General features: G+C 46.0%; 2 protein-coding genes across 2 annotated transcripts in view; both read right to left on the reverse strand.

The window, feature by feature from the left end:
- The window catches only part of LOC308668591 (lipase member M-like), a gene marked incomplete at both ends in the record, with an annotated part of 24,524 nt that extends 13,674 nt beyond the window's left edge, over positions 1 to 10,850 (reverse strand). The window contains 2 exons of the mRNA XM_081328601.1: positions 9,838 to 9,955; positions 10,749 to 10,850. Coding sequence (XP_081184727.1) covers positions 9,838 to 9,955; positions 10,749 to 10,850 — 220 coding nt within the window. The remainder of the gene's footprint in view (positions 1 to 9,837; positions 9,956 to 10,748) is intronic.
- Positions 10,851 to 24,839: 13,989 nt separating this feature from the next.
- LOC308668349 (lipase member M-like) overlaps positions 24,840 to 27,608 on the reverse strand; it is a gene marked incomplete at its 5' end in the record, with an annotated part of 33,526 nt that continues 30,757 nt past the window's right edge. The window contains one exon of the mRNA XM_081328207.1: positions 24,840 to 25,207. Within this exon, the coding sequence (XP_081184333.1) occupies positions 24,974 to 25,207 (234 nt within the window). The 3' untranslated portion in view covers positions 24,840 to 24,973. The remainder of the gene's footprint in view (positions 25,208 to 27,608) is intronic.

Below are 27,608 nucleotides of genomic sequence, written 5' to 3' on the forward strand. Positions count from 1 at the left end.
AGACTTTTAGTAGCACAATATTGGAAGAAGGAAGAACTGCCGACTATAGAAGAGTGGACTTTGAAAGTTTCTAACTTGGCGGAAATGGCAAAGATTTCAGCATATTTGAAAGATCAATCGCAACAGAGATACATTGTGGAATGGAGAAAATGGATTGAATATATTCAGAATAAATATGGGACTAAAAAGTTTCATTTAGCATTTGAATAAGTAGTGGATTTTTATGACATATAACTAGTTAGTAGTTATTTCATTAATATTTTGACTATGGAGAGTTAAAGTGCGATAGAATTTAATGTTTTATTTTTGTTAGCATATTTTAGATTATGCTTGTTTGTATTATTATACCCTGTATTCAGCTCTGGGAAGTCGGGGAGGGGGGAGGGTAGGGTAGGGGGGTTGGGGAGAGGGTAGGGGGGAGGAGGGGGGGTTTGTATTCAAAATGTATTGTAAAACTTTTCAATAAAAAAAAGAGGAGGGGGAGTTGCACTATATGTAAGAGAACACTAAATATCTGCAAAAATGAACATGATCCAAGATAAACTCTCTCCAGAATGTATATGGGTAAATATAAAAGAAAAAAGTGACATTACCATAGGCGTATATTACAGGCCACCCAATCAATCAAAAGAAATAAACAAACTCTTTGCCAACCACTTAACAAATGTATGTAGGAAGCATACCACAGTAGTAATGGGAGACTTCAACTATCCAGATATCAACTGGGAGACAAACTTTGCAAAGAGCAGGAGATCAAACAGATTCCTAACCAACCTAACTGACAACTTTGTCACTCGAAAGGTGGAGGAGGGAACTAGATGTAAAGCTATACTGGACTTAATCCTTACAAACAGAGAAGTGATAGAGGGAATTGAAATTACAGGAACCCTGAGTGAATGTGACCAGGTCATACTAGAATTTAATATAATGCAAACAACAGCAATAGAAATCAATCCAACCAAGGTCCCAAACTTCAAAAGAGCCGACTTTAACAGACTAAGAGAGAACCTAGGAAAGACCCTATGGATGAAAATCCTAAAGGGGAAAACAACCCAAGAAGCATGGGAAACCCTGAAAAATGTAATCACAAAAGCCCATTCCAGCACAATACCACTGAGAAAGAAAAACAAGAAATCCAAGAAGCTGATTGCCAGCAGACAGCCAGAGCATGGAAAGATAAAGTCAAGAAAGCAAAGGCTCAGAACGATCGAAGGCTAGCAACAGAAATCAAGGACAACAAAAAAGCTTCTTCTAACATATTAACAACAAGAAAAAAATCAAGGGAATTGTAGGCCCACTAAAGGGAGAAGAGAGTAAAGAAATTGCAGGCAACAGGGAGAAAGCAGAAACCTTGATGAATATAAATCACTGGGACCTGACAGGCTACATCCCAGAGTTCTGAAAGAGCTGGCAGATGTTATCTCAGAACCATTGCATCACATCCTCCATAAATAATCCGGATGGCCCCCGACCTCCGCACCTTCCGGCGTGACTTAAAGACTTACCTATTCCAGCAGTCCGGCCTGGCCTGATAGCTCTGATAGCTCTGATAGCTCTAATTGGGGTCCCAGTTTGTTTGTTTTGATTATTGTTTTTTGCAATATATTGAAAGACATAATGACAGCTGTCATAGGCCGCTTTTACGCGGCCGCACTGACAGCTGTCAAATGAATACGCATGCGCAGCCGCTCACGTGGCCCACAAGTACACGCGGTCGTTTGACAGCTGTCAAACGGCGCGCATGCGCACTTCAAACTGAACTGTCAAACTCGCGGCAAGCCCTCGGCGGCCGCCGCGAGCTGTCAAAGTTGGCGCATGCGCAGTAGCGGCGGCGAGCTGTCAAAACGCCGGCCGCCCGCCAAAACCAGCTGACAGGATCCCCTGCCTAGTTACCCGCTAGCGTTGTCGCTGGGGAGATTCTGCCCTAACAGCTGACTGATTGGCCCCTGTTCTTGGCGGGAAAAACGCGCCCAGCTGATTTGCTGTCCCGTTTGACAGCTGCCTATATAAAGCATGTTTTCCCCTGTTCCGTTGTCCGGGCTGACTGAATAAACTAGTTGAATGAAGACGCGTCTCCCTCGTCCTTCCTGCCGCTAATCCACCTGGCGACGAAGGTGGGATACCGGTACTAGCTGAAGTCACAGCCCTGGAAGTCGCTGTCCGGTCAAACGCTGAAGTCACTAGCTAAGTCACCGACCGGACAAGCTGAACATCCGGGCGCCCTAAGTACCGCGGACCCAGAATGGCAAACCTAGGACATGTGAGGGAGTTCGACGTCCGGCACCCAGAAGGATGGGAGTCGCATTGGGGCCAGGTTGAGGGGTACCTCCTCGTAAACAAAATCACGGAGGACCGCCACAAGGCCGCCGCGCTCCTGTGCCTCAGCGGGCCGGCAGTTTACGACATCGCTGTCGGCCTCTGCAGCCCGGACCCAGTCGCCACTATACCGTACGCCGAGCTCACTGACCGCCTCAGCAAACATTTCATGCCAAGGCGGTCGGAGCTGTATTGGCGGCTCTACTTCGCCCGACGGAAGCAGCAACCAGGTGAAACCTCCACCGCCTTCATCGCGGCCGTCAGACACGCCGCCCGCAAGTGCCATTTCCCCGACCTAGAGGACCGAATCCGCGATCAGGTCATCGCCGGTCTCCAAAACACGCGTCTGCAGAGGAAGCTCGTGGCAAGGCCCACCATGGACCTCGCAGAGCTCACCTTAGAAATAATGGCGTACGAAGACAGCCACCGCGACGAGACAGAGGCGTTTGGAGAAAACTCGGGCACCACCGTCCATCAAGCCGGGGAGCTTGACCAAGGACCTTCGGAGCCTAACTCCGGGGTCGATGCAATCCTCTCCCATTTCAACCGGATGGTTGCCAGCCGGGAGAGGAACCGCAACCCAGACCGACAGACAGCCCCCAACGCGAAGAAAACATTGACCAACGCCAGGCCGAAGTGTGCAAGCTGCGGCGGAAGCCATGCCAGAGCTACCTGCAGGTTTAGGAACGCGAAGTGCCACGGCTGTGGCAAGACCGGCCACATCCGATCAGCTTGTCGCAGCCTAAACTGGGAGACCCTCCACGACCTAGATGAGATCCCCGCAGGTAGGACCGCCCCTCCCCGCCTTTCCCCAGGGGTTGTAGAGTCCGTATGCTCCCTAACAAAAGCTCCCGCTAACAACATCCCCAGAGCCAAAGTTAGAACGTGGGTAAAAATACAGGGAATCCCCTGTGAAATGGAGGTCGCCTCAGGATCCTCCGTGTCCATCCTGTCAGGGGACACCCTCCAAAAAATAGCCAACAGAACAAATCATCGCATCCCCATTCAACCCTCCAGGGTCATGCTGGCAGATTTTCAAGGGGCGCAGATAGATTTAAAGGGACAGGCCGTCCTGAAAGTCGATTTTAAAAAATTCTCAGGCCACTTAACAGCCCAAATAACAAAGCAACCTAGAACCAGCTTAATAGGATTAGATTGGTTTGAGGCATTAGGCATTCGCCTCGAAGGGACAAACCGCATCCAAACCAATTCCTTAGAAAATATCTGCAAAAAATTTGCGGATGTGTTTGACGGGTCACTGGGCAAATACAACGGCCCCCCCATCGACCTCAAGTTCAAACCGGAGGTCGGACCAATTAGAATTAAAGCCAGGAAAGTTCCCTTTGCCCTAAAACCAAAGATAGACAGGGAATTGGACCGCTTGCTGAAACTAGGAGTCCTAGAACCCACTGACAGCGGGACTTGGGAAACCCCCATAGTGACACCTGTCAAACCCAATGGTGAAGTGAGAATCTGCGCGGACTATAAAGCGACCCTCAACCGCGCACTCAATCCCCATGCATACCCAGTCCCATCAGTTAGAGATGTTCTTTCAGAAATAGGGTCTGGCTCCATTTTTGCCAAATTAGACCTGGCACATGCTTTCCTGCAACTCCCTGTAACCAGGGAAACCGCAGAAGCCCAAACCATAGTAACGCACAGAGGGGCGTTCAAAGTGAACCGCCTCCAATTTGGCATCTCCGTGGCACCTGGAATATTCCAGGAAGTCATGGAACGAACTCTCAAAGGCATCCCCGGAGTCTGCCCGTATTTCGATGACGTCCTCATCGCGGGCGACTCCACCCACTCACTAGCAACCAGGCTGCACGAAGTCCTCTCAAGGTTCCGCGCAGCTGGATTAAAATTAAAACGTGAGAAGTGCTCAATCGGAGTACCCTCCGCAGAGTTCCTGGGGTACAAAATAGACGGCAAAGGCATTCACCCCACCAATGCAAAAATACAAGCAATACAAGCCGCACCCCCCCCAAAAAATAAAACGGAGCTCCAGGCATTCCTAGGGCTCCTAAACTTTTACCATTCATTTTTGCCCGGAAAAGCCACAATAGCGGAGCCACTCCATAGACTCCTAGACAAAGGGGCTCCCTGGCAGTGGACCCCACTTCATAATGACAGTTTTAAACAGCTAAAACAATTACTCTCCAGCGATACAACCATATCGCACTACAACGAAACCAAACCACTATGCATCGCCTGCGATGCTTCACCCTATGGCATCGGGGCAGTTCTCAGCCACTCCCTCAACGATGGCACCCAAGCCCCGATCGCATACTACTCTAGGACACTTTCAAAAACCGAGCGCAACTACGCGCAAATAGATAAGGAAGCCCTGGCTATTGTAGCTGGAATTAAGAAATTCCACGATTACCTATATGGAAGACCTTTTACAATCTATACAGATCACAAACCCCTCCTGGGCATATTCACATGGGACCGCCAAACCCCGCAAATTTTGTCCCCGCGAATGCTTCGCTGGACGACATTCCTATCTGCTTACTCCTATCAATTAATCTACAAGCCTGGAAAGGAAATGTCACATGCAGACGGCCTCAGCAGGCTCCCACTGCCTCAAATAGACCCTGACCCAGCCCCAGCCGGCCAAGTCCTGGCCATACAAGAACTCGCAGAATGCCCAGTAACAGCAAAAGACATCGCACACGCCACAAACAGGGATCCCACCCTCAGCAGGGTACTCTCATGGGTTACATCAGGATGGCAATCATCCTGCCCCTGCCCCCCCATCCAACCATATTTTGCAAAACGACACGAGCTTTCAACACATCTAGGCTGCATCCTCTGGGGGTGCAGAGTAATAGTCCCTTCATGCCACAGGGCCAGGGTTCTCCAAACACTACATGAAGGTCACCCCGGCATTTCAAAAATGAAGGCCCTGGCACGCAGTTATGTCTGGTGGCCATCCTTAGACAGGGACATCGAGCAGCATGTAGCCGGCTGCTATCTCTGCCAGCAAACCAGACCCTCCCCTCCACACGCCCCAGTTCACAAATGGGAAATCACCTCCAATCCTTGGTCCCGCACCCACCTCGATTATGCAGGACCATTCCAGGGACAAACCTTTTTAATCATTGTAGATAGTTACTCTAAATGGCTGGAGGTTCTCCCGGTTTCAAGCACCACATCAGAGGCCACCATCCAAGCGTTAAGGGGAGTCTTTGCCACCCACGGTCTTCCAGATGTCATAATTACTGACAATGGGCCTCAATTTACCTCCCGTGACTTCCAGATCTTCACGAGGAGGAACTGTATTAGACACGCAACATCGGCCCCGTTCCACCCGTCCAGTAATGGCCTCGCAGAGGTCATGGTGAAGACCACCAAGGACTCTCTGCGCAGAATGATCGTCGGAAACTGGCACCGTCGACTCGCCCGCTTCCTCCTCGCACACCACACTACTCCCGTGTCCACCACCGGGAAATCTCCGGCAGAACTGAGATGGGGTCGCCGACTGGTCACTCGACTCGACAGACTGCACCCAGACAGGCCAGCGGCCGAAAAAACCAACACCTTGCCACACAAAACATTCACTAAAGGACAAAATGTCTGGGCCCGAAATTATGGGGGAAGGGATAAATGGACCCAGGGGGTGGTTCTCGATCAAACCGGGCCCCTGTCATACACCATCAACGTGGGCCAAGGACTCACATTTAGGAGGCACGCAGACCAGCTTCGCCCCCGGTCACCCCCCAACACCACCACGCCAGAAGTGGCGGCTGAAAATTCTGAATCCCCCAGTACCGACTACCCGGAAGATATCCCTTGCCATACAGACCCACCGCCCATAGAAGCCCCCGAACCCATAGAAGAACCCGCACCTCGCAGATCCACTCGTCAAAGGAGGCCGCCAGCATACTTGTCGGATTTCGAATGGGCCGGAAGTTCACCGAACAGTTCCAACACCAGTTAAAAAAAAAAAAAAAAAAAAGTTACTCAAGTTATGTGTTCAGTTCAAGGGGGGGGGAAAGGGGTGCAATATATTGAAAGACATAATGACAGCTGTCATAGGCCGCTTTTACGCGGCCGCACTGACAGCTGTCAAATGAATACGCATGCGCAGCCGCTCACGCGGCCCACAAGTACACGCGGCCGTTTGACAGCTGTCAAACGGCGCGCATGCGCACTTCAAACTGAACTGTCAAACTCGCTGCAAGCCCTCGGCGGCCGCCGCGAGCTGTCAAAGTTGGCGCATGCGCAGTAGCGGCGGCGAGCTGTCAAAACGCCGGCCGCCCGCCAAAACCAGCTGACAGGATCCCCTGCCTAGTTACCCGCTAGCGTTGTCGCTGGGGAGATTCTGCCCTAACAGCTGACTGATTGGCCCCTGTTCTTGGCGGGAAAAACGCACCCAGCTGATTTGCTGTCCCGTTTGACAGCTGCCTATATAAAGCATGTTTTCCCCTGTTCCGTTGTCCGGGCTGACTGAATAAACTAGTTGAATGAAGACGCGTCTCCCTCGTCCTTCCTGCCTCTAATCCACCTTTCAATACTGTTTCACTATGGTGCCTATCTTACTCTGTACACCGCCCCGAGTCCCTCGGGAGAAGGGCGGTTTATAAAAACAAACAAACAAACAAATAAATAAATAAATAAATAAATAAAACCTGGATTTATACCATTTATACCAGAGGATTGGAAAAGGGCTGATGTAGTCCCCATCTTCAAGAAAGGAAAAAAAATGGACACAGGAAACTACAGACCAATCAGTTGAACATCAATACATGGGAAAATCCAAGAAAAGATTATTAAAAAAACAGATCTGTGAACATCTAGAAACAAACAAACTCATAACTAGTAGCCAGCACGGGTTTGTCAAAAATAGATCATGCCAAACCAATCTCATCTCATTCTTTGATAAAGTGACTAAACTAGTAGACCAGTGAAACTCAGTGGACATAGTATACTTGGACTTCATTAAGGCATTTGACAAGGTAGACCACAACCTGCTCCTTGGTAAACTAAGAAAAGGTGGGACAGACAACATCACTACCAGATGGATCTGTAACTGGCTAACAAACTGTACTCAATTAGTAGTCCTCACTGGCACTACATCCACATGGAGAGAAGCAAGCAGTGGGGTACCACAAGGTTCCATCTTAGGCCCAGTACTCTTCAATATCTTCATCAATGATTTATATGGGAGAATAGAAGGGGAACTCATCAAATTCACAGATGACACCAAATGAGCAGGAGTAGCCAACACCTCAGAAGACAAACTCAGGATCCAAAAAGGTCTTGACCAACTTAAACAATGGGCCCTATCCAACAAAATGACTTTCAATGTGTAGAAAAGCAAAGTCTTACATTTAGGCAGGAAAAACCAAAGGCACAAATACAGATTGGGAGAGACCTGGCTCAAAAACAGTAACTGTGAGAGGGACCTTGGGATCATCTTAGTGGATGATCACTTGACTATGAGCCAGCAGTGTGCAGCAGCAACCAAAAAAGCTAACAAAATCCTGGGTTGTATAAACAGAGGGATAGAATCAAGATCACGAGAAGTACTATTACTGCTTTATGAAGCCCTAGTAAGACCACACCTAGAATACTGCAGCCAATTTTGGTCACCACACTACAAAAAAGATGTTGAGAGTTTGGAAAAAATTCAAAGAAGAGCAACGAAGATGATCAGGGGCCTGGAGATTAAAACATACGAGATTTGGGCCTGGCTAGTTTTAGGAAAAGAAGAAATAGGGGAGACATGATAGCAGTGTTCTAGTATCTGAGGGGCTGCCACAAAGCAGATGGGGCCAGATTGTTCATCAAAGCACCAGATGGAAGGACGAGAAACAACAGTTGGAAACTGACCCAAGAGAGAAGCAACCTGGAACTAAGGAGAAATTTCTGACAGTGAGGATAATCCACCAGTGGAACAGCACACCCCCATAAATCATGGGTGCTCCATCACTGGAGATTTTTAAGAAGAGACTGGACAACCACCTGCCTGAGATGATATAGTTCTCCTGCTCGAGCGGGGGCTAGACTAGAAGACCCCCAAGATCCCTCCCAGATCTATTCTATTCTATTCTATTCTATTCTATTCTATTCTATTCTATTCTATTCTATTCTATTCTATTCTATTCTATTCTATTCTATTCTATTCTATTCTATTCTATTCTATTCTATTCTATTCTATTCTATTATCATAAAGGTAAAGGTAAAGGTTCCCCCGCACATGCGTGCTAGTCGTTTCCAACTCTAGGGGCCAGTGCTCATCTCCGTTTCAAAGCCGAAGAACCAGCGCTTGTCCGAGGATGTCTCCGTGGTCATGTTGCCAGCATGACTAGACGCCAAAGGCGCACAGAGCGCGGTTACCTTCCCACCGTAGTGGTCCCTATTTTTCTACTTGCATTTTTATGTGCTTTCGAACTGCTAGGTTGGCAGAAGCTGGGACGAGTAACAGGCGCTCACTCTGTTACACAGCACTCGGGATTCGACCTGCCAAACTGCCGACCTTCTGATTGACAAGCTCAGCATCCTAACCCACTGAGCCACCGCTTCCCTTTTCTAGTATCATAGGTGGTTATATTCATGTTATATTCATCTGTGGCAAAAAGCTTTGCAAATAGAGAAAAGGCCTGAAGTGCTGAAGCTTTCCCTGTTTGCAAAGCCTTTTGCCATCTTTGCAAAAAAACCTTTGCTGCCGAGAACTGCAAAGATGTTTTCTCCCTCTGGGCCTCCATTTCTTCAAGCCCTCTGCCGAGAATGGAGCCAGGGAGGGATGCACACGCCACTCTTGTTCTCCGTTCTTAGTGGCAAAGGCTTTTTGCAAAAATGACCTGAGCCTATAGGGATGCAATCTCTCATCCCTCCAGGCCTCAGCAAGCCTTTGCTCAAGGTGAAACCATAGTAGAGAGGCTGCAGAGGAGACAGCTCCCTTGATCACCGAGATCTACATAAGGTAAATGACTCGGTCAAGCAGCATGGGGGGAAGGGGGAAGTATGAGATATCTCAGTGGGACAGGGGAGGACTTGGGTGATCAGAAGCACTAGGCCTCCCCCATGGCCTTCCCCATTTTGAGACACCTCATTCACCTAACAACCCACAAGTTTGATTAGCAAATGCCTGGCTGAAAGCAGTGAGTGATCACATTGAAGTTACACGGTTCACTCCTACGAATCCTCAGGTTAGGAATGTAATTGGCAGGCTCTATTGCATTCGTAACTCAAGGATTATCTCTATTGTAGTATTTATAATTAATAACTTTATTAAGTTTTGCTCACATATTATTGAATTCTAGAGAAAGTTATCCAACCAAATATCCAAATTGCATGGAGCTGACCATTCATTGCAAGAGAGGCTTATTTTCTAATATGAGGTACATATAATAATATGTTTTGGATCCCAGATGTTGCTGAAGTTGATTCCATTTTAGTATGTTAAATCTTGGGAATGTACATGTATCCTTCTGCATTGGCATAGCTATTAAAACATTTTTTATCAGCTTGATAGATCCAAAATTGACTTTGACTTAAAAAAAAGAGAGATACCTATGACTGCAATGTTTTTTCTTCCCCGGGGAATTCTGTTTATTATCAGATAATAGCCGTCCTGTGTCAAGACTTTATATTCTTCACTTGGGTAGCCTTGATGAGAAATCATCTGACTCTGGGAGAAGAAAACAATTAATTCCTGCAGTACATAAGTTTGAAGATTTTTTTTTTTCTAAAGCTAAAACCAAGCATCAGCGGGTGGATCATGTACAATACAAGATCTCTCTCTCTCTCTCTCTCTCTCTCTCTCTCTCTCTCACACACACACACACACACACACACACACACACACAAACACACACAGACAGACACAGACACACACGGTGATGAAGAGATGGAAAAGACCAGACTCCACCAGGAAACAGATCTGGATTTGTATTCACTGGGGAAGGGATACTGCTGTTTTCTGTTAAAATGTGCAATGCTGAAATAGTGATCCTTAACAGCAAGCATGTAAATATGTGTGTTGATGTAGTATTAATGGTAATATAATTTTTCCTATACCAGTAACCTTGATTGCAATCTTAACTAGGAATTCTGTCCTGTGTAATATCAACATTACACAAAGACCTAGCTCTTTGGAGAAGATTCGAGTACTGGGAAAGCTGGAAGGAAAGAGAAGAAGATGATCAACAGTAGAGTAGATGGACTTAGTTACAATGGTAATAGGTGCACTGTTGGAAAACCTGAAGGACCAGTTATGGACAGATCATCATGGAGAAAATGTGTTTGCTAAATGTCAACACTGATTTGATGGCACACAATCAATTAATTGGTATCAATGTTGGGAAAGAATGGTGTTGATGTTGCAATAAAGGAAAGAACAAATGGTCAATATTGTTACTCAGGAGTATGTTTCAGACCCACTTCTACTTCATTATTTATAAAATATAGATCATATAACTTACAACATTCATATAAACTTCAGGATTCGCACGTTTTTGACCGATACGTTCTTCATAGCCTGTCAATCCTCGTATTAGGTATGCTAATACAATAAACCTATACATTTTCTTTCTCTTTTTTTAAAGAGGACAAGAGAAACAAAAGAAATGAATCTCAAAAAATCAATATAGTTGACAAAATGCATACATTCATTTAAATCCTGACTGTAATTTTGAAGACACTGAGGACTATAGATGATCATGAACCTCTCTGTTAGGACAACAATAAAAGCTATGAGCTGACACAATTCTTATCTTTCCATTTAACATCAGCATTCTGAAAACACCTAGCAAGCTTAAACATCTCTCTCACAATATTTTCTTAGCTATCAAAACTACAGAAAGTTTTGCTGAGAAATAACTAATGGGTAGTTGATTTTCTCATAAAGCCTACCTATTCTAAGAAAATGAATCCCGTCAGAAAACTCAAATCAAATGTGGAAGAAATAAATATATTACCACCCAAAATTGTACTGCTGCATTATGAAGGAGAAAAAAAATTTGGAATAAATATTTGGAATATCCTTAGAATAATAACTACAAATAAATACCTTCTTAGTTGACACCAGCTTAGTCTGTTGCTAGAGGTATCTTAAGTTACGTTTTACTACACTGTCATTTAAAACCACTGTAGTACAAACAAATATTGTGGGTGGTTTCTTCAGATGTGGGTGGTAAAGATGCCACACTTGTGAAGAGCTTCATTGGCAACACCCAGTTAATATAGGGCTCAAAAAGGAAGAAGAGAAATGGATGGATAAAATAGTATTGTGATGTTCCCATATTTTATCTTGTCATTCACAAAGACATGCTCCATGGTAGGGAAAAGTGAATAATTGCTGGGGAAACTTTTTGTCCTGTTTTGATGTACAGTATATCTTGCTATACACTGAGAAATGCATGCTTTAAATCAACATGATTTATTTTTTGTAATTAATTCATGAAGGTGCTCTGGCTGCATGGTTATGGAAATAATCCAATCAAAATATATAAGAGTTGAAGGGTTTATGTTCTTTAACTTATGTCAGACTTCTTTGGATAGAACTAAGTTGTGTTTCCATAGAGGCCCAAATGAGAATTTATCATTTGTAACCTTGGCTAAAGCAAATTTTCTGGGGTGAGTTCCTGCCTCAGTCTGTCTCACTGATCAGTTTCTTTCATCTTGGATAAGTAACATAACCTTCTCAAATTGTTCCATTGTGGCCTTTCAGTATTTGATTTCAGTCAAATGCTTTTAAAGCTTAAATCAAAGAAAGCTATGTCGAAGATCAGACCAACTTACACCTGGAGAATAACAGATTTCCAATTGTTGTTATGGGGGCATTTATGATAGACTTTTCACTAATTAGTTTTCCTATCTTCTCCCCCTCTTACATAGAACAACATTTACCCTAGTGAGTTTTGATGTCTATCTTCAGGAATATTGGAATGGAGATTCAGCAACATGCTATATTTGGAACGATTGTGTCTATTGTCAGGCAAGGCTATCAACAGAGGTTTGCCCATCTTGCTGTGTGGCCCTTTTTATCACACTTCACACACTTAATTAATATTTACTCTTCTTACTAAAAGAAGGTTGGCCCGAAATGGAAGTTACATTCTTTCCTTAGCAGACTGAACAACTGAACTGGAAGTTGCTAAATTCTGGGTTTATATCTATTCCATATTCTCAATGTGACACTTTTAATATAGTGACTTTTAAAAGCAATATTAGCCTTAACTTTATTGTACTATAGAAAGACATGCCATCCAAATGTCAGGTCTTGCTCTTCCAGTTCTAAGATTCTTTTATTTCTCATCAGCAGGAACTACTCCTTCATCAAAACCAGGCAGCAGGCTGAAAAACACCTAATCCTCTTTGTTCCTTTGCATTTTAAAGGAATTTGAATTTAATCCTTGCTTTTTTCCTTTGTCATACAAACCTAGATATATCATTCTTTACTGATTAAATGGAACAAGAGTTGTCAAAATAAATATTTGTCTGAAACATAAACCTCATTTTAGGCAACACATTCATTTTTGTCATGGATATTCTCCCCCAAAATGAGGATTGTATTTTCTCCCTTCTTAGCATAACATTCTTAAATTCATTCTGTCTTATCATAATTGTTCTGAAATAATGTACAATTTATATTAGTCATAGTACTAGTGAGGGTTTTTTTCTTTTTTTCTCAGTCTTAAAACCGTTTTTTTTTCACTGATTCTTTTTGCACTTCCAAGGAAAAATCAATGATTTTGTATTTAAAGGCTGCTTATAAAAAGTAGAATTAAAATTATGGAAGCTAATTTGTAGCTTAAAAGTAATTTGCTATGTATAATTAGCCCTTTAAATTTATCATTAATTTTAGTCCACATGTTATTATTGATTCCCACATATTGACATGTGATATATTGTATGAGACATATGCTTAACATTAGGTATCTAAATCATAGGTTTATTCTGCATTCATGCAGAGAAAATCAGATAGAATATATTTACTCAGAAGATAAGTATCCTCTTTGTTTTTATTCAGCTGGTGACATCCTATCTATCACAGGATCACAGGAATTCAACAACCACCTGTTTAACCACCTGTGTAAACAGCATTCACAGGAAAAATACACTCTGTTTTCTCACAGAAAATTTATAGCTTTCCACAGTACATAATTTTAAACTAGAAAGCACATCCCTACTGTGTTTATTATTTTTTATATAAAGTTTTATTGATTTTCTAGTTTTACATTTAAGTATTTAAAAAGCAACATGATGGCTGAGTCTAATATTCAGAATACACATCTTGTCTATTTGAATATATTCCATTTCTCACCATCTTACATCAACTAATTGATAATACAATATAACATTCTTATCTTCTATTAATTTCCAAACATCTTAAATTTAGTAACCAAATTTTCTCTTGTTTCAACATCAAATACTTCCTCTTTTTTCTCTTAATGTCTACTATCTCATATTTAAGCTAGTGCAGCTTTTATTTATATCAGCTAAGTAAAAACATGTTTATTACATTTATCAATATATTTTAGCTTATATATATCTTAATTAGTTTTGCATTCAAACTTTATAAACAAATCAATATTCAGATTTAACTTTTAATATTTATACTTCCAAATTTTTAAAATAACCAAAGTTTTCTTTATCTCAGTTCATAGCAAAGTCTAGTATTCAAAATATATATCTTGTCAAATTGAGTATATTCTGTTTTAATCCTCACTATAAATCAAAGCCCCAATCTTCTTCAGCCTTATTCTAGCTTGCTTTCTTTGCCAACTCATCTCCCATGTCCATGCTTTCAAGTCATCAAATAGATCTCCCTCTGTTGTTATATATATTGTTTGAAGTAAGAAAGGCCATCCAGTCACCATTTTTTTGGAAGGGCTAACAAATCATCTCTATTTTTTCTCTCTTGGCGTAGTTGTCCTAAAATGTTTGTCTTCTCTTCGATCTGTTTTTCTTCTTGATCCTCAGGTTTCTTCTGGTTTGTATAGAAAGTCTTTTTCATTTTCAGTGTTGTCAATCCCTTTCCTGGGTTTTCCATTAACTGTGTTTGTTGATCAGTTGAATCTTCTATCATAATATTTGCTTGCTCCACTTCTTCTCTTATATTCTGTGTAGTTGATTTTTTGGTTGTAATCAAAGTTTGGGTTCATATCTCTGGGCTGACATCTTGTTCTTTTCTGTAGTTTCTTATTTCATCAGTGGCTTTAAGAATAGTTTCATGAAGTGCTCTCAACATAAATAAAATCTGTTCCTGATCTTCATCCATATTCTCTTAATGGTGTGAATTAAAAGCTTTACAATCAGAGAATGAGAATAATTTTATCACTGAGTATAGAACATATCTGGGCTTCTCACAGCTGATTGCAAAGGTTACAAAGCTCTTATCTATAGTCTAGGCTTCAGTCAAGTCTCTTTTAGACAATAACAGGTTGTAGTATCAGGTTTAGCCACAAGATGTCACCCATACTATTGTGTAGTGGGTCCGACGCAAGAGAGACGCCAGCCGGTGTGTGAGTTCAGCTCTTTATTGGAAGGGGAAGTGAACTGAGGAATGAGGGCTACCTGGCCTCCTTATATACCTGGCCAGGTAAGCTAACAGCCAATGGGGTTGGCCCTAGGTTTCCCGCCGAAACTGTCCAGGCCAACGCCCCCTGAGGGCTGTTGCTATGCAGATGCCTGCATACATAACACCCCTCCCCCCTTAGAAAAGACCCACATAACAACAACAACATGCAACTACTATAACTATGAGTATATATATATAAAAAACAGTGGTGTCCTTGTGTGAGGATCACTTGCACACATAGTCCGACAGGTAGGCTGGTGTCCTGTGTGGACGGGTGGATCGTCTGGGTGTGCTTGGCCCCTGGGCTTGGACCGTGGGATCCTGAGGCCTTTGTGCAGGGCTGCAAGGAGCCGGCATCAGGAAGTCCTCCTCCTCTGGTCCCTGCCCTGTGACGTCCTCAGCTGGGTTGACCCCTCCTGGAGTGTGGTCCTCCTGTTGATTGTGTGCGTTGAGTTCAGGGACGTGTGTGACGCGCTCAGGGGCGTGTGTGACGTGCTCAGGGACTCTTCCTCTGAGCTGATCGATGTGTCGCCTTATGCGTCTGTCCCCCTCCACCCCTACAATGTACGAAAGGGGTCCTGTTTTCCCAACCACTGTCCCCGGAACCCAAGGATGTCCAGCCCCATAGTTCCTTGCCCAGACCAGGTCCCCCAGGTTGAGGACCCTGTGTGTGGATGATGATGGCAATGGTGATGGTAGTGATGCTGGTGGTGATGGTGATGATGGTGATGATGGTGATGTTGCCCTACCGGTTTCGGCTGCTACCCGGTCTGGGTGTAGGCGGTCCAGCTTGGTGATGAGGCGCCGTCCCCATCGCAGTTCTGCTGGGCTCTTGCCGGTAGCCACGCATGGTGTTGTGTGTTGGGCTAGTAAAAATTTGGCCAGTCTGTGGTGCCAGTCCCCGCTGATGATGCGCCGGAGTGCATCTTTGGTCGTCCTTACCATCCGTTCGGCCTGCCCGTTGGTAGATGGATGGAAAGGCGCAGAGGTGGCGTGCCTAATCCAGTTCGCCTTCAAGAACGCCTGGAAATCAGCAGCAGTAAACTGAGGCCCATTATCAGACACAATTACGTCGGGGAGGCCGTGTGTGGCAAAGAGAGCTCTGAGCACCTGGATTGTCCTCCCCGAGGTCATGTTGGGGACAGGGACTACCTCTAACCACTTGGAGTGACTGTCCACCACTACTAAAAATAGTTGACCCTGGAATGGCCCTGCATAGTCAATGTGAATGCGGGACCATGGCGTGTGTGTGGCCTCCCACCGGTGTACTGGTGCATGTGGCACTTCTGGCCTGGATCTCTGGCACGTATAACAGGCCTTGACCCGATCCTCAACCTCCTTGTCCAACCCGGGCCACCAGAGGTAGCTCCTAGCCAGTGCCTTCATCCTGACCACCCCCGGGTGCCCTTCGTGTAAGGAGTCCAATACCCTGGCACGTAGTGCGGGTGGAATGATGACCCTGCTACCCCAAAGGAGGCACCCTTTGGGTGTGGAGATTTCATCGCGTCTAATGAAATAGGCCTGAAACTCTGGTCCCGGGGATTTGTCCTGCCACCCTGTGCAAACCCATGAGTGCACCCTGCCCATGATGTTGTCTGTGGCTGTGTGGCTGGCAATGTCCTTGGCAAGAACTGGGCACTCGGGTAGTTCCTGCAGGGCTAGGATCTGTGTGGCTGGTGCTGGGTCTGGGTCGTGTGTGTCTAGGGGGAGCCTACTTAGACCGTCTGCATGGCCCATCTCCTTCCCTGGCTTGTGTACCAGCTTGCAATTGTATGCTGCAAGGAAGATGGACCACCGGAGCATCCTGGGGGACAGAATCTGAGGGGTTTGCCTGTCTGTGGTGAACAGGCCCAGGAGTGGTTTGTGGTCCGTGAAGACAGTGAACTCCCTGCCATATAAGTAATCGTGGAATTTCTTGATTCCTGCCACGATTGCCAGGGCTTCTTTGTCTATTTGGGCACAGTTTCTTTCTGCTCCAGACAGTGTCCTAGAATAGTATGCTATGGGGACTTGTGCCCCGTTGGGCTCAAGGTGGCTTAGTACAGCGCCCACACCATAAGGGGATGCATCGCAGGCGATACAAATGGGCTTGGACTCGATGAAATGGGTTACTGTGGACTTGTCCGACAGCAATGCCTTCAGGGCCTTGAAGCTCTGATCATGGATGGCCGTCCAGGCCCATGTTGCCTGTTTGTCTAGCAGCCTGTGGAGCGGTTCAGCGATGGCTGCCTTGTGTGGGAGGAATGTATGGTAGAAATTCAGCAGACCCAGGAATGCCTGAAGCTCTGCTTTGTTCTTGGGTGTGGGTGCTAGTTTGATGGCCCTCACCTTGGATTCTGTGGGGTGGATTCCCCTGGCGTCTACTCTGAACCCCAAAAATTCTGTGGAAGGAACGCCTATGCTGCATTTTTCCTTTTTGAGTTTGAGGCCAGCTGTGCGCAGCCTTGCCAGCACTTCCCTAAGCCTCCCTGCCAGTTCCTCTGCTGATGCTCCTGCGATCAGGATGTCATCAAAATAGGGGCAGACTCCTGGAATGCCCTTGAGTGTCTTTTCCATAACCTCCTGGAAAATTCCAGGAGCAACGCTGACTCCAAACTGCAGCCTGTTCACCCGCAACGCCCCCCTATGGGTTACTATGGTTTGGATGTCAGCTGTTTCCCTAGTGACCGTGAGTTGCTGGTACGCCTGTGCAAGATCGAGCCTTGCAAAAATGGCGCCACCTTGGAGGGAAGCGAGAACGTGGCTGACCGCGGGAACCGGGTAAGCGTGCGGGTTTAGGGCACGGTTCACCGAGCACTTATAGTCGGCTCAGATCCTTATTTCCCCGTTGGATTTGAGGGGGGTCACAATGGGGGTTTCCCACTCCCCTCCATCTACAGGCTCTAAGATTCCCTGGGCCACCAACTTGTCTAGTTCGCGCTCGATTTTGTGTTTGAGCGCAAACGGGACTCGCCGCGGCCGGACCCTAACGGGGGAGACGTTCGAGTTAAGCTTGAACGATATGGGGCCCCAGTGTACTTGCCTAATGACCCGTCGAAGACGTCGGCGAACTCCCGGCAAACGGCCTCAACTGAGTCCCCCTGGATCCGATGGATCCCGGATACTGAGATTCCCAGGGCCTCAAACCAGTCCAGCCCGACCAGGCTGGCTCTGCGGCCCTCTACCACTACAACATCCAGGTGCCCCACTGAAATGGTGGCCTCCCCCTTCACCTTGACCGGCGAATTCTGAAAATCGGTCAGGGTTAATTTAGTAGGCCGTAATTTAATCCGTTGCTTGCTCCGGCTAATTATGTGGTTAAGGGTCTCGTCCGAAATAATCGAGACCGCTGATCCGGAGTCAAGCTCCATGCTGCAAGGCACACCTTGCAAACGGATTGTTAATCTAATTTTGGGTTTGAGCAGCCGGCGGCTACCCGTATGGTTAATGTCCAGCCGGCTCTCGACATAGCCAATTTTTGTTTTGGTGGGGGCCCCAGTACCTTCGAACAGCGGTTCCTCCGGATGCAGCTCGTGGATCTCCTCTCGGGGGCGGCGGCTACGGCAGACGGCGGCTATGTGGCCTGTTTTCTTGCAGGCCCGGCACGTGGCGGACCGGAACTTGCAGAGGCTGCGCATGTGGTTCCCACCACATCCTGCGCACCTCTGGGGAACGGCAGTGTTGCTGGGAGGCCTGGGCCTGTCTGGGCATCTGGCTCGCTGGTCGGGGGTCGACTTCCGCTGGAGGAGGTCGATGCTCAGGTCATCCTCCACTGTGGCCCCTTGCCGGTGGACGCTGGTTGTCTGGTTGCCGGGCCGGGTTCCCTGGCAGGCTTGGACGGCCCCGCAGGCCGCTTCGTGGGCTAGGATGGTGTCCTCGGCTTCCTGGAGAGAGACCTCCTCTCTTTCGAACAGGCGCTCCTGCAACCGCCTGTCGTGTAGACCGCAAATCAGCCGGTCCCGTAGTCGCTCCTCCAAATTTGTGAACCTGCAAGCGACGGCAGCTTCCCGTAGGGCGGCGAGGAAGTTGGCGCCGGTCTCGTCGGGGCGCTGGTCCCTTTTCTCGAATTGTGACCGTGCGGCCACCTTGGAGCGCCGGGGCCTGAAATGTGCGTTGAGCCTGGCCACGAGGTCTCGGGACGCGACGGTGGTGATGGCCTCCTGGGGGAACAGGTTCGCGGCGACTTCCAGCAGCGCTGGTCCCCCAAGGCAGAGCAGGGCGGCCGCCTTTGCACCGTCCTCCGATATCTGATTGAACCGCATGTACAGTTCAACGTGAGCCAGGTAACGGGTCCAGGTTTCGGGGCAGCGGGTCTCAAATTCGCGGGGTTGTCCGGCTCTAGCCATGGCGGCAGTTGGTTGTGGATGTGGCGCTTGGCGTTGCCGGTTCGGCTGGCTGTCGTGGGGGGAAGAAGGAAAAATGCCTTTCCCTTCAGCTCGCGGAGCGTTTCCCCAGTGACTTCAGCTCTTGGTCTGCAGCAATCCCACCTTCGTCGCCACTATTGTGTAGTGGGTCCGACGCAAGAGAGATGCCAGCCGGTGTGTGAGTTCAGCTCTTTATTGGAAGGGGAAGTGAACTGAGGAATGAGGGCTACCTGGCCTCCTTATATACCTGGCCAGGTAAGCTAACAGCCAATGGGGTTGGCCCTAGGTTTCCCGCCGAAACTGTCCAGGCCAACGCCCCCTGAGGGCTGTTGCTATGCAGATGCCTGCATACATAACACATACCATTTATGATTTTCTTTTAAGATCAAGATTTTTATAGTCCTTTTTCCAATTTTACTTCTTTTTTATAAGTAAAAACTCAAATCTTCAATAAGAATAAAAAGTCTTTTAGTCCTCAGACTTTAAAAGATAAAAATCCAATTAAAATCAGGTTATTGTTTCAATGTTTTAAACTCCCCTAGATAGTGGGGGGTGGGGTAGAATTCCCCTTCCCTCTCTCCACAGGGAGAAAAATACTTTTGGCAGCTTATACAGGTGGAAAAAATACTTATTGAAGAGAGGTAGATCTCACCCAGTCTCATCCATGCTGCTTTATAGGTGCCTGGTGGTAAGTTTGACTTTGGCTGTCTGCAGCCTAGTGATGAGCCATATTTCTATGGCTGGTCTTTTGTCTACCAGTTTAGAGGACTGCACCAGATTAAGCAGAAGGGCTACCACCCTTCCACATTCCAGCGGGGATTCCCTCCTTGCTGGTTGCCCCTACAGGGCAACTTTCAACCCTTTCCAGGGTCACCTACTGATGTGAAATTGATGTGGAAGACGGAGCTCACCTACCAAATGTCTGTGGCAGCCACGGCAGCAAACCAGAAGTCAATGTGTTTATTTTTAACACACTAGTCAATACATTTTTCTTTCACTGTCAACTTATTTATGAACAACTCAATAACATTCGGGGGCAAGAAAGAGTTTTATGGATTTTATTATGATGTTGAGCTTGGGCTGTCTAATTTAGAATGGTTCTCCTAGTCAGTTTCATCTGTCCACTTAATAATTCTGCCATATTTAAAATACAGTATGATACAGATAATTTTCTTTTATTCTTCTAACTCCTCCTTTCATCATTATTATTTATTTCTTTGCATTTTGGTCCACATAGTTGTTTGGGTATTTAGCAATTATTGTTTATACGGTAGATTGTTGTTACTTTTGGCCAAGATTTTATGTGTGACCTCTTTCTCTTTTTATTCTTCTTCCTGTTTGCCCCCTTAATGTACAAGATATGTATTTCACAAGACTGGGTATGCTTTGTGTGTATATCTAGAAAGATAAATAAACAAACATATCCTTATCTTCATCTCCATTATATTGCTGGCAAAGTAATATAGGCATGTCTAAACAAGAACCTCAGCAAGTGGCATCCCATGGCTTACCTCAATTCCAGAAAAGTCAAAACCGTCAGATCTGATTGTCACTTGAGGGGGATGAACAGAAGTTATAGAATTATGGGCTAGATTGATGAGATGAAAATCATCTTGGAAGATGGAAATCGCAAACTGCTTCAATACTGCTACCAACAGGACTATATGTTTACCAGGAGCTTAGCATGAGTCAATACTTTATATGGACACAGAGTTCTGAACGTATCTAACAATTTGTTATTAAAGCACAGATGATCTTGCAAAAATTATGGCTTTATCCACATGACCCACAGATACCCAGTCTTTTCCGGCGTATAAGACGACTTTTTAACCCATGAAAATCACCTCAAAAGTTGGGGGGTCGTCTTATACGCCCAGTCATCTTATACGCCGGAAAATCAGTGGGTGGCGTCTGGCGGGAGCCGTCAGGGCAGTCCTGTGCACACGCGCACTCCCCGGCTGCTCCTTAGCAGCTGGGGAGTGCGCGCGTGTGCAGGACTGCCCTGCCGGCTCCCGCCCGATGCTCTTCCCTCTTGAGGCAGCATCGCTCCCTGGCTCCTAAGGAGTCCTCGGGGATGCTGCCTCAAGAGGGAAGAGCGTCGGATGGGAGCCGGCAGGGAAGTCCTGCACGCTTTCATAAGGCGTGTTCCTTTCCAGCAGGCCCGTCGGACGGAGGTGGGATGCGGCTGCTTGGAGGAGGGTAGAGTAATCTGTTCGCTACTTTCTCAGGCTTCCCTTCGGGGGACGCATTGGAAGTCCCTGGCCTTGCCACCTGTGGGACTGCTCTGGAGGAGTGAAGGTGCAGGAAGCGGGTGGGAGGGGGGGGCGGTTTCTTGCAGCTCCTGGCGAAATAGCCCCCTCTGATCTGGAGTGCGTTTGTTTGCTTTCTTTAAGGACAGAGCTAATACCGAGGTTTTCTTAAAAAAAATTTGCAGGGAGCGTCGCCTGGCTCTCGAGTTAGTGCCTTCCCTGCTGGCAAAATACCGCAGGTGCCTCGCTGGCCAATCCTTACCACTCCCCCGTCGGCGAGGGATGAGTTGTGCCTGGAGTTTGCACAGTTTCATCGTGCGCTGGCAAAAGGGCGGGATCTAAGTTTGGTTTGACTGGGGCTTCGCCGCTGTTTTGCTTTTTTCTAGCATGATAGACGGACCGGCCGCTTCTACTTTTTCCCCTCTCTCATCCTCCCCCTGCTGCCTCAAGAGGGAAGAGCCGGCTCCCGTCCGACACTCTTCCCTCTTGAGGCAGCATCGCTCCCTGGCTCCTAAGGAGTCCTCGGGGATGCTGCCTCAAGAGGGAAGAGCATCAGACGGGAGTTGGCAGGGAAGTCCTGCACACACGCGCGCACGCAGGACTTCCCTGCCGGCTCCCGTCCGACGCTCTTCCCTCTTGAGGCAGCAGCTGCCTCAAGAGGGAAGAGCATCGGACGGGAGCCGGCAGGGAAGTCCTGCTCCCGTCTGACGCTGCGCTTCCGCTGGGCGGTGCTGGCCGAGACGAGCCAGCAGGCAGCCGCCATGAGCGCGGCACTGAGGGGCAGCGGCAGGATGGCCAGCAGCCCCACGCGCAGCAGCAGCCGCCGGCTCAGCAACAGGTCCGAGTGCAGGAGCCGCACCGCCAGGCTGCCCAGGAAAAGCAGCCACACCGAGAGGCTGCATGCCCAGTCCAGCTCCATGAGGGGCAGGGCGGGAAGCCGGCCGGGAAGAGGGACTGGGAGCCCGGGCCGAGTGCGCCTCGGCCGACGGTGAGAGGGAAGCGGCACATGAAAAAGAGGCTGCGGGCGGAGCTGCCCCGCCCTGCGCCGAATGGGAGAAGTTCAAGGCCTGGGGGGGGAAGCAGGAGGGGCGCCGGCCATGGCGGGGTGGCAGCTGCCCTCTGGCGCTGCCTGCTGCCCGGGAAACGCTGTGCCTTGGGGGCCTGCAGAAGCACGGGAGCAGCGGGAGGGCCGGCGGGGCCAGTCGGGCCTTCGCCTCCTCTGCGACGGACAGGGAGGGCAGGGCATGTAAGTATTTTCCGGCGTATAAGACAAAAAACTTTGAAAAACTTCTTAAAAGTAGGGGGTCGTCTTATACGCCGGGTCGTCTTATACGCCGGAAAATATGGTAATAAAAAAGATAATTCATTTTTAAGAATAAAGGAAGAGAACTTTATAAGGCAGGAACAGAACATTACTTGACATTAATTTTTCTATTACATGCTGTCCTCAAAGCCCAGAGCCCAATTCTTTGATTTTCTAAAGATAAAAAAGCATAGAATAAGTCCTTCATTTAATCTTGGAACGGGATTACCTTGCTGAAGGAAAGAGAATTTTTGAAACACTCCAGTGTTTCCTTGGTTATTTAATCAGACTGCAATTAAGAGGACCTGAAAAAAAAATCCCTTCTTTTCTCTGAAAAGCAAGAACATCAGAGGTACTTCAGATTCTTTCATGGACATTTCATAATCCTTACCATAGAACCATTAATCTCAAAAAGAATGTCCTAATTCCAATGTGTCTGGTGACTCTTCTGCTATTTGCCATGCCTTTCTTAAAATAATATTGTTTAACCTCTTCATGAAGAGGAATAATACTTTTGTCTGCATCAGAAGTAATAACACATGTCCTTCACCTTGATAGCACACAAATGCTGATATGAAGACAGGACTGAGATATTTATCACATCCTGCTCTAATTGCAAAACATGATACAGGTCATGTTATTAAGTGCTTAAGTGATGGACTATATTTACACAGAATGGTTTCTACCATACAAATATTCAGATGGAAAACATACTTCAAAAGCAAAAGCTACTTTATTAAAGTCAACTGCCTATTCTCTACCATCCTTCAGCCAACTCACAATAAAATTGGAGACTGTGGTGCAGTGATTCAAAATAATCTGAATAACTTTTACTCATCTAGCGACAATCCTCCTGTTGAAGAAAGTGAACTAATCCCATCAATAAGCAACAGGGTGAGAAATGGCAAGAAATTGTAGGATGACAGAGATTAGCCTACTATATTCACTTAGGATTGTGTTATACAGTAATGAAATAAAATTCAAAAATCAATTCTTCTTAGCTTCTTTATGAGAAGGACACCATCAATCCTGCCAAGACTGAGTGGCTGTGCATACCAGCAACTCAGACTAACCAATCTTTTCCATCGTTAACTATGGGGGGTGAGATGTTGCCCCCCGTAGATAGGGCTCGCAACTTGGGTGTCCTCCTGGATTCACGGCTCAGTTTGGAAGATCATATAGGAGCCGTGGCCAGGGGGGCTTTTGCCCAGGTTCGCCTGGTGCGCCAGTTACGGCCCTATCTGGACCAAGATGCCCTACGCACAGTCACCCATGCGCTCGTGACCTCCCGGCTAGACTACTGCAATGCTCTCTACATGGGGCTGCCCCTGAGAACCACTTGGAGGCTTCAGCTGGTGCAGAATGCAGCCATTCGAGTTGTGATGGGAGTCTCCCGATACTCCCATGTAACACCTCTTCTCCGCGAGCTGCATTGGCTTCCAGTTGCCCTCCGGGTGAGATTCAAGGTGCTGGTGATGACCTATAAAGCCCTAAATGGCATGGGCCTGGATTATCTAAGGGAGTACCTGCTGCCAGCGTCAAGTTCCCATTGTCCTGTGCACTCCCACAGGGAGGGCCTCCTCAGGGTACCGCCGGTCAAGGATTGCCGACGGGCGATCCACAGGGGGAGGGCATTCTCTGTGGGCGTGCCTGCCCTATGGAATCAACTGCCAACGGAACTCCGGACTGCCCCCAACCTTCGTTCATTTCGCCGGGACCTAAAAACCTGGCTCTTTGAGCTATCTGGTCTGGACTGAGGGGTTTAATGTTTTTAAATTGTGATTTAATTTTTTTGGCTAGACTTAATTTAATTTATTTTAATTTTATATTGGATTGTTTTTAAATTTTGCCTTGTAAACCACCCTGAGTCCTTTGGGAATAGGGCGGTATATAAACCGAATAAATAAATAAATAAATAAATAGCAAAATGTCTTTGCACTGTGATTAAAAGCAGTACAGTTAACTACTGTAACCCAAGGTTTCCCATGTATTGTACAGATCCTTTATAAACTTTGATTCTTTTAGAGCATTTGCCAGCCTGGATATAAGCACAGAGCCACAACAAAATATGATCGAAAGCAACATTAAGTAAGCAATATCCCATGATTTTCAAAATCCCTTTTATTATTACTAACAGAAATAACAGTTATATTTTTATATCACCAATTTCTGGCAAACATAAAGGAAAATTAGTTTTTTTAAATTTATACATTTATACAAATTTATAGAATTATATATGCAAGGATATCAATTTAATAAGAGGACCATAAACTCTCTTAGAGGCATCAAGGCCCCAAATAAAATCAAAGTGAGTCCAATCAGATAAGCTAGTTTTGTAGACAACACTATGGAGTTGGTCAATTAATCCTTTGACATTATCGGGGGTCACTAACTGGTCATTCTCACCATACCATATGCTTATTGGTACTGTAATGCGTTCTACATTGTAAGATGGCGGCTCATCCTAAAAAGACAAAAATAAACAAACTGAGGGTTTTACACACAAAATAGCATACTAAATACAAACTGCCTGTTGAGAAACTAGTATGAATCTTTCTAGGTATATGAGAAGAAGTGAATGTCTTAACATTTAATAATGGTAATTTAGTTAGAACAAATATTTTCAGCGATAGATCTTTGCACAGTGTGTGAGGTATCCTGAGAAAATAGGAATGAAACAATAGTAATTTTAGTGACCCTCCAGAGGGGCTTAAAGACCTGTCCTTCTTCCAGATGTTGGATCAAGATGATTGGAGTCCCTTGTTGGGGGTATGATATGCTTGGTATTATTGATTGGAATCACCATTCTGTTTATTGCTATGTGCTCCATTCTGACTTCATATTTGTTATTTTGTTTTCATGCTGTGAGCTTCCAGAATCGATAGGAGTTGGGTAGCAACCAAATCAAATAAATAAGATTCATATATAAATAAATGTTATGGGGTATCATATAAATGGCTTATACAAGAAGAGGACTTGTGGGGTTTTAACATTGTTTTTAACTAACTTACTACATTGGGCACAATCATTTAACTTTAAATCTTGTATCCTGTATTCTTATTTTTATTGCCCTGTACACCGCCCTGAGTCCTTCGGGAGAAGGGCGGTATATAAATCAAATAAATAAATAAATAAATAAATAAATAAATAAATAAATAAATAAATAAATAAATAAATCTGCACAGATAACATGCTTCCCCTTCATGGATTACTGCCTTGTCGTGGCGAAGGGGCTTGCGTAATTCAATGAAGCTATGAGCTATGCCGTGCAGGGCCACCCAAGACGGACAGGTCATAGCTGAGAGTTCTGACAAAACGTGATCCACTGGAGAAGGAAATGGCAACCCACTCCAGTATCTTTGCCATGAAAACCCTATGGACAGTACCAAAAGGCAAAACGATATGACGCTGGAAGATGAGCCCCTCAGGTCGGAAGGCGTCCAATATGCTACTGGGGAAGAGCAGAGGGCTAGTACTAGTAGCGCCAGAAAGAATGAAGCGACTGGGCCAAAGCCGAAAGGACGCTCAGCTGTGGATGTGTCTGGTGGTGAAAGGAAAGTCCGATGCTGTAAAGATTTTTTCTCCATAGGAACCTGGAATGTAAGATCCATGAATCAAGGAAAGCTGGACGTGGTCAAGCAAGAGATGACAAGACTGAACATCGACATCTTAGGTATCAGTGAACTAAAATGGACAGGAATGGGTGAATTTAATTCAGATGACCATCAGGTATACTACTGCGGGCAAGAATCCCTCAGAAGAAATGGAGTAGCCTTCATAGTCAATAAAAGAGTAGGAAAAGCAATACTGGGATACAATCCTCAAAATGACAGAATGATCTCAGTTCGAATCCAAGGCAAACCATTCAATATCACAGTAGTCCAAGTCTATGCCCCAACCACCAGTGCTGAAGAGGATGAAATTGACCGGTTCTATGAAGCCCTACAGCACCTTATAGAAGTAACACCCAAAAATGATGTCCTTATCATCATGGGGGATTGGAATGCTAAAGTAGGAAGCCAAAAGATAACTGGAATAACAGGCAAGTTTGGCCTTGGAGTACAAAATGAAGCAGGGCACAGGCTGATAGAATTTTGTCAAGAGAATACGATGGTCATAGTAAACACTCTTTTCCAACAACCCAAGAGACGGCTCTACACATGGACATCACCAGACGGTCAACACAGAAATCAGATTGACTATATGCTCTGCAGCCAAAGATGGAGAAGTTCTATACAGTCGGTAAAAACAAGACCAGGAGCCGACTGTGGCTCAGACCATGAGCTTCTCATTGCAAAGTTTAGGCTTAAACTGAAGAAAGTAGGGAAAAGCACTAGGCCACTCAGGTATGAATTAAATCATATCCCTGTTGAATATACAGTAGAGGTGACAAATAGATTTAAGGAATTAGATCTGATAGACAGAGTGCCTGAAGAACTATGGACAGAGGTTCGCGACATTGTACAACAGGTAGCAACTAAAACCATCCCAAAGAAAAAGAAATGCAAGAAAGCAAAATGGCTGTCTGAGGAAGCTTTGCAAATAGCTGAGGAAAGAAGGAAAGCGAAAGGCAAGGGAGAAAAACATAGATATGCCCAATTGAATGCAGAATTCCAGAGAATAGCTAGAAGAGATAAGAATGCCTTCTTAAATGAACAATACAAAGAAATAGAAGAAAACAATAGAATAGGGAGGACCAGAGATCTTTTCAAGAAAATTGGAGAGATGAAGGGAACATTCCATGCAAAAATGGGCATGATAAAGGACCAAAATGGCAGGGATCTAACAGAGGCAGAAGAGATTAAGAAGAGGTGGCAAAATTACACAGAAGAACTATACAAGAATGAGCTTAACGTCCCAGATAA

Source organism: Vipera berus, assembly GCF_964194415.1.
Source record: "Vipera berus genome assembly, chromosome: 5".
Classification (NCBI taxonomy): domain Eukaryota; kingdom Metazoa; phylum Chordata; class Lepidosauria; order Squamata; family Viperidae; genus Vipera; species Vipera berus.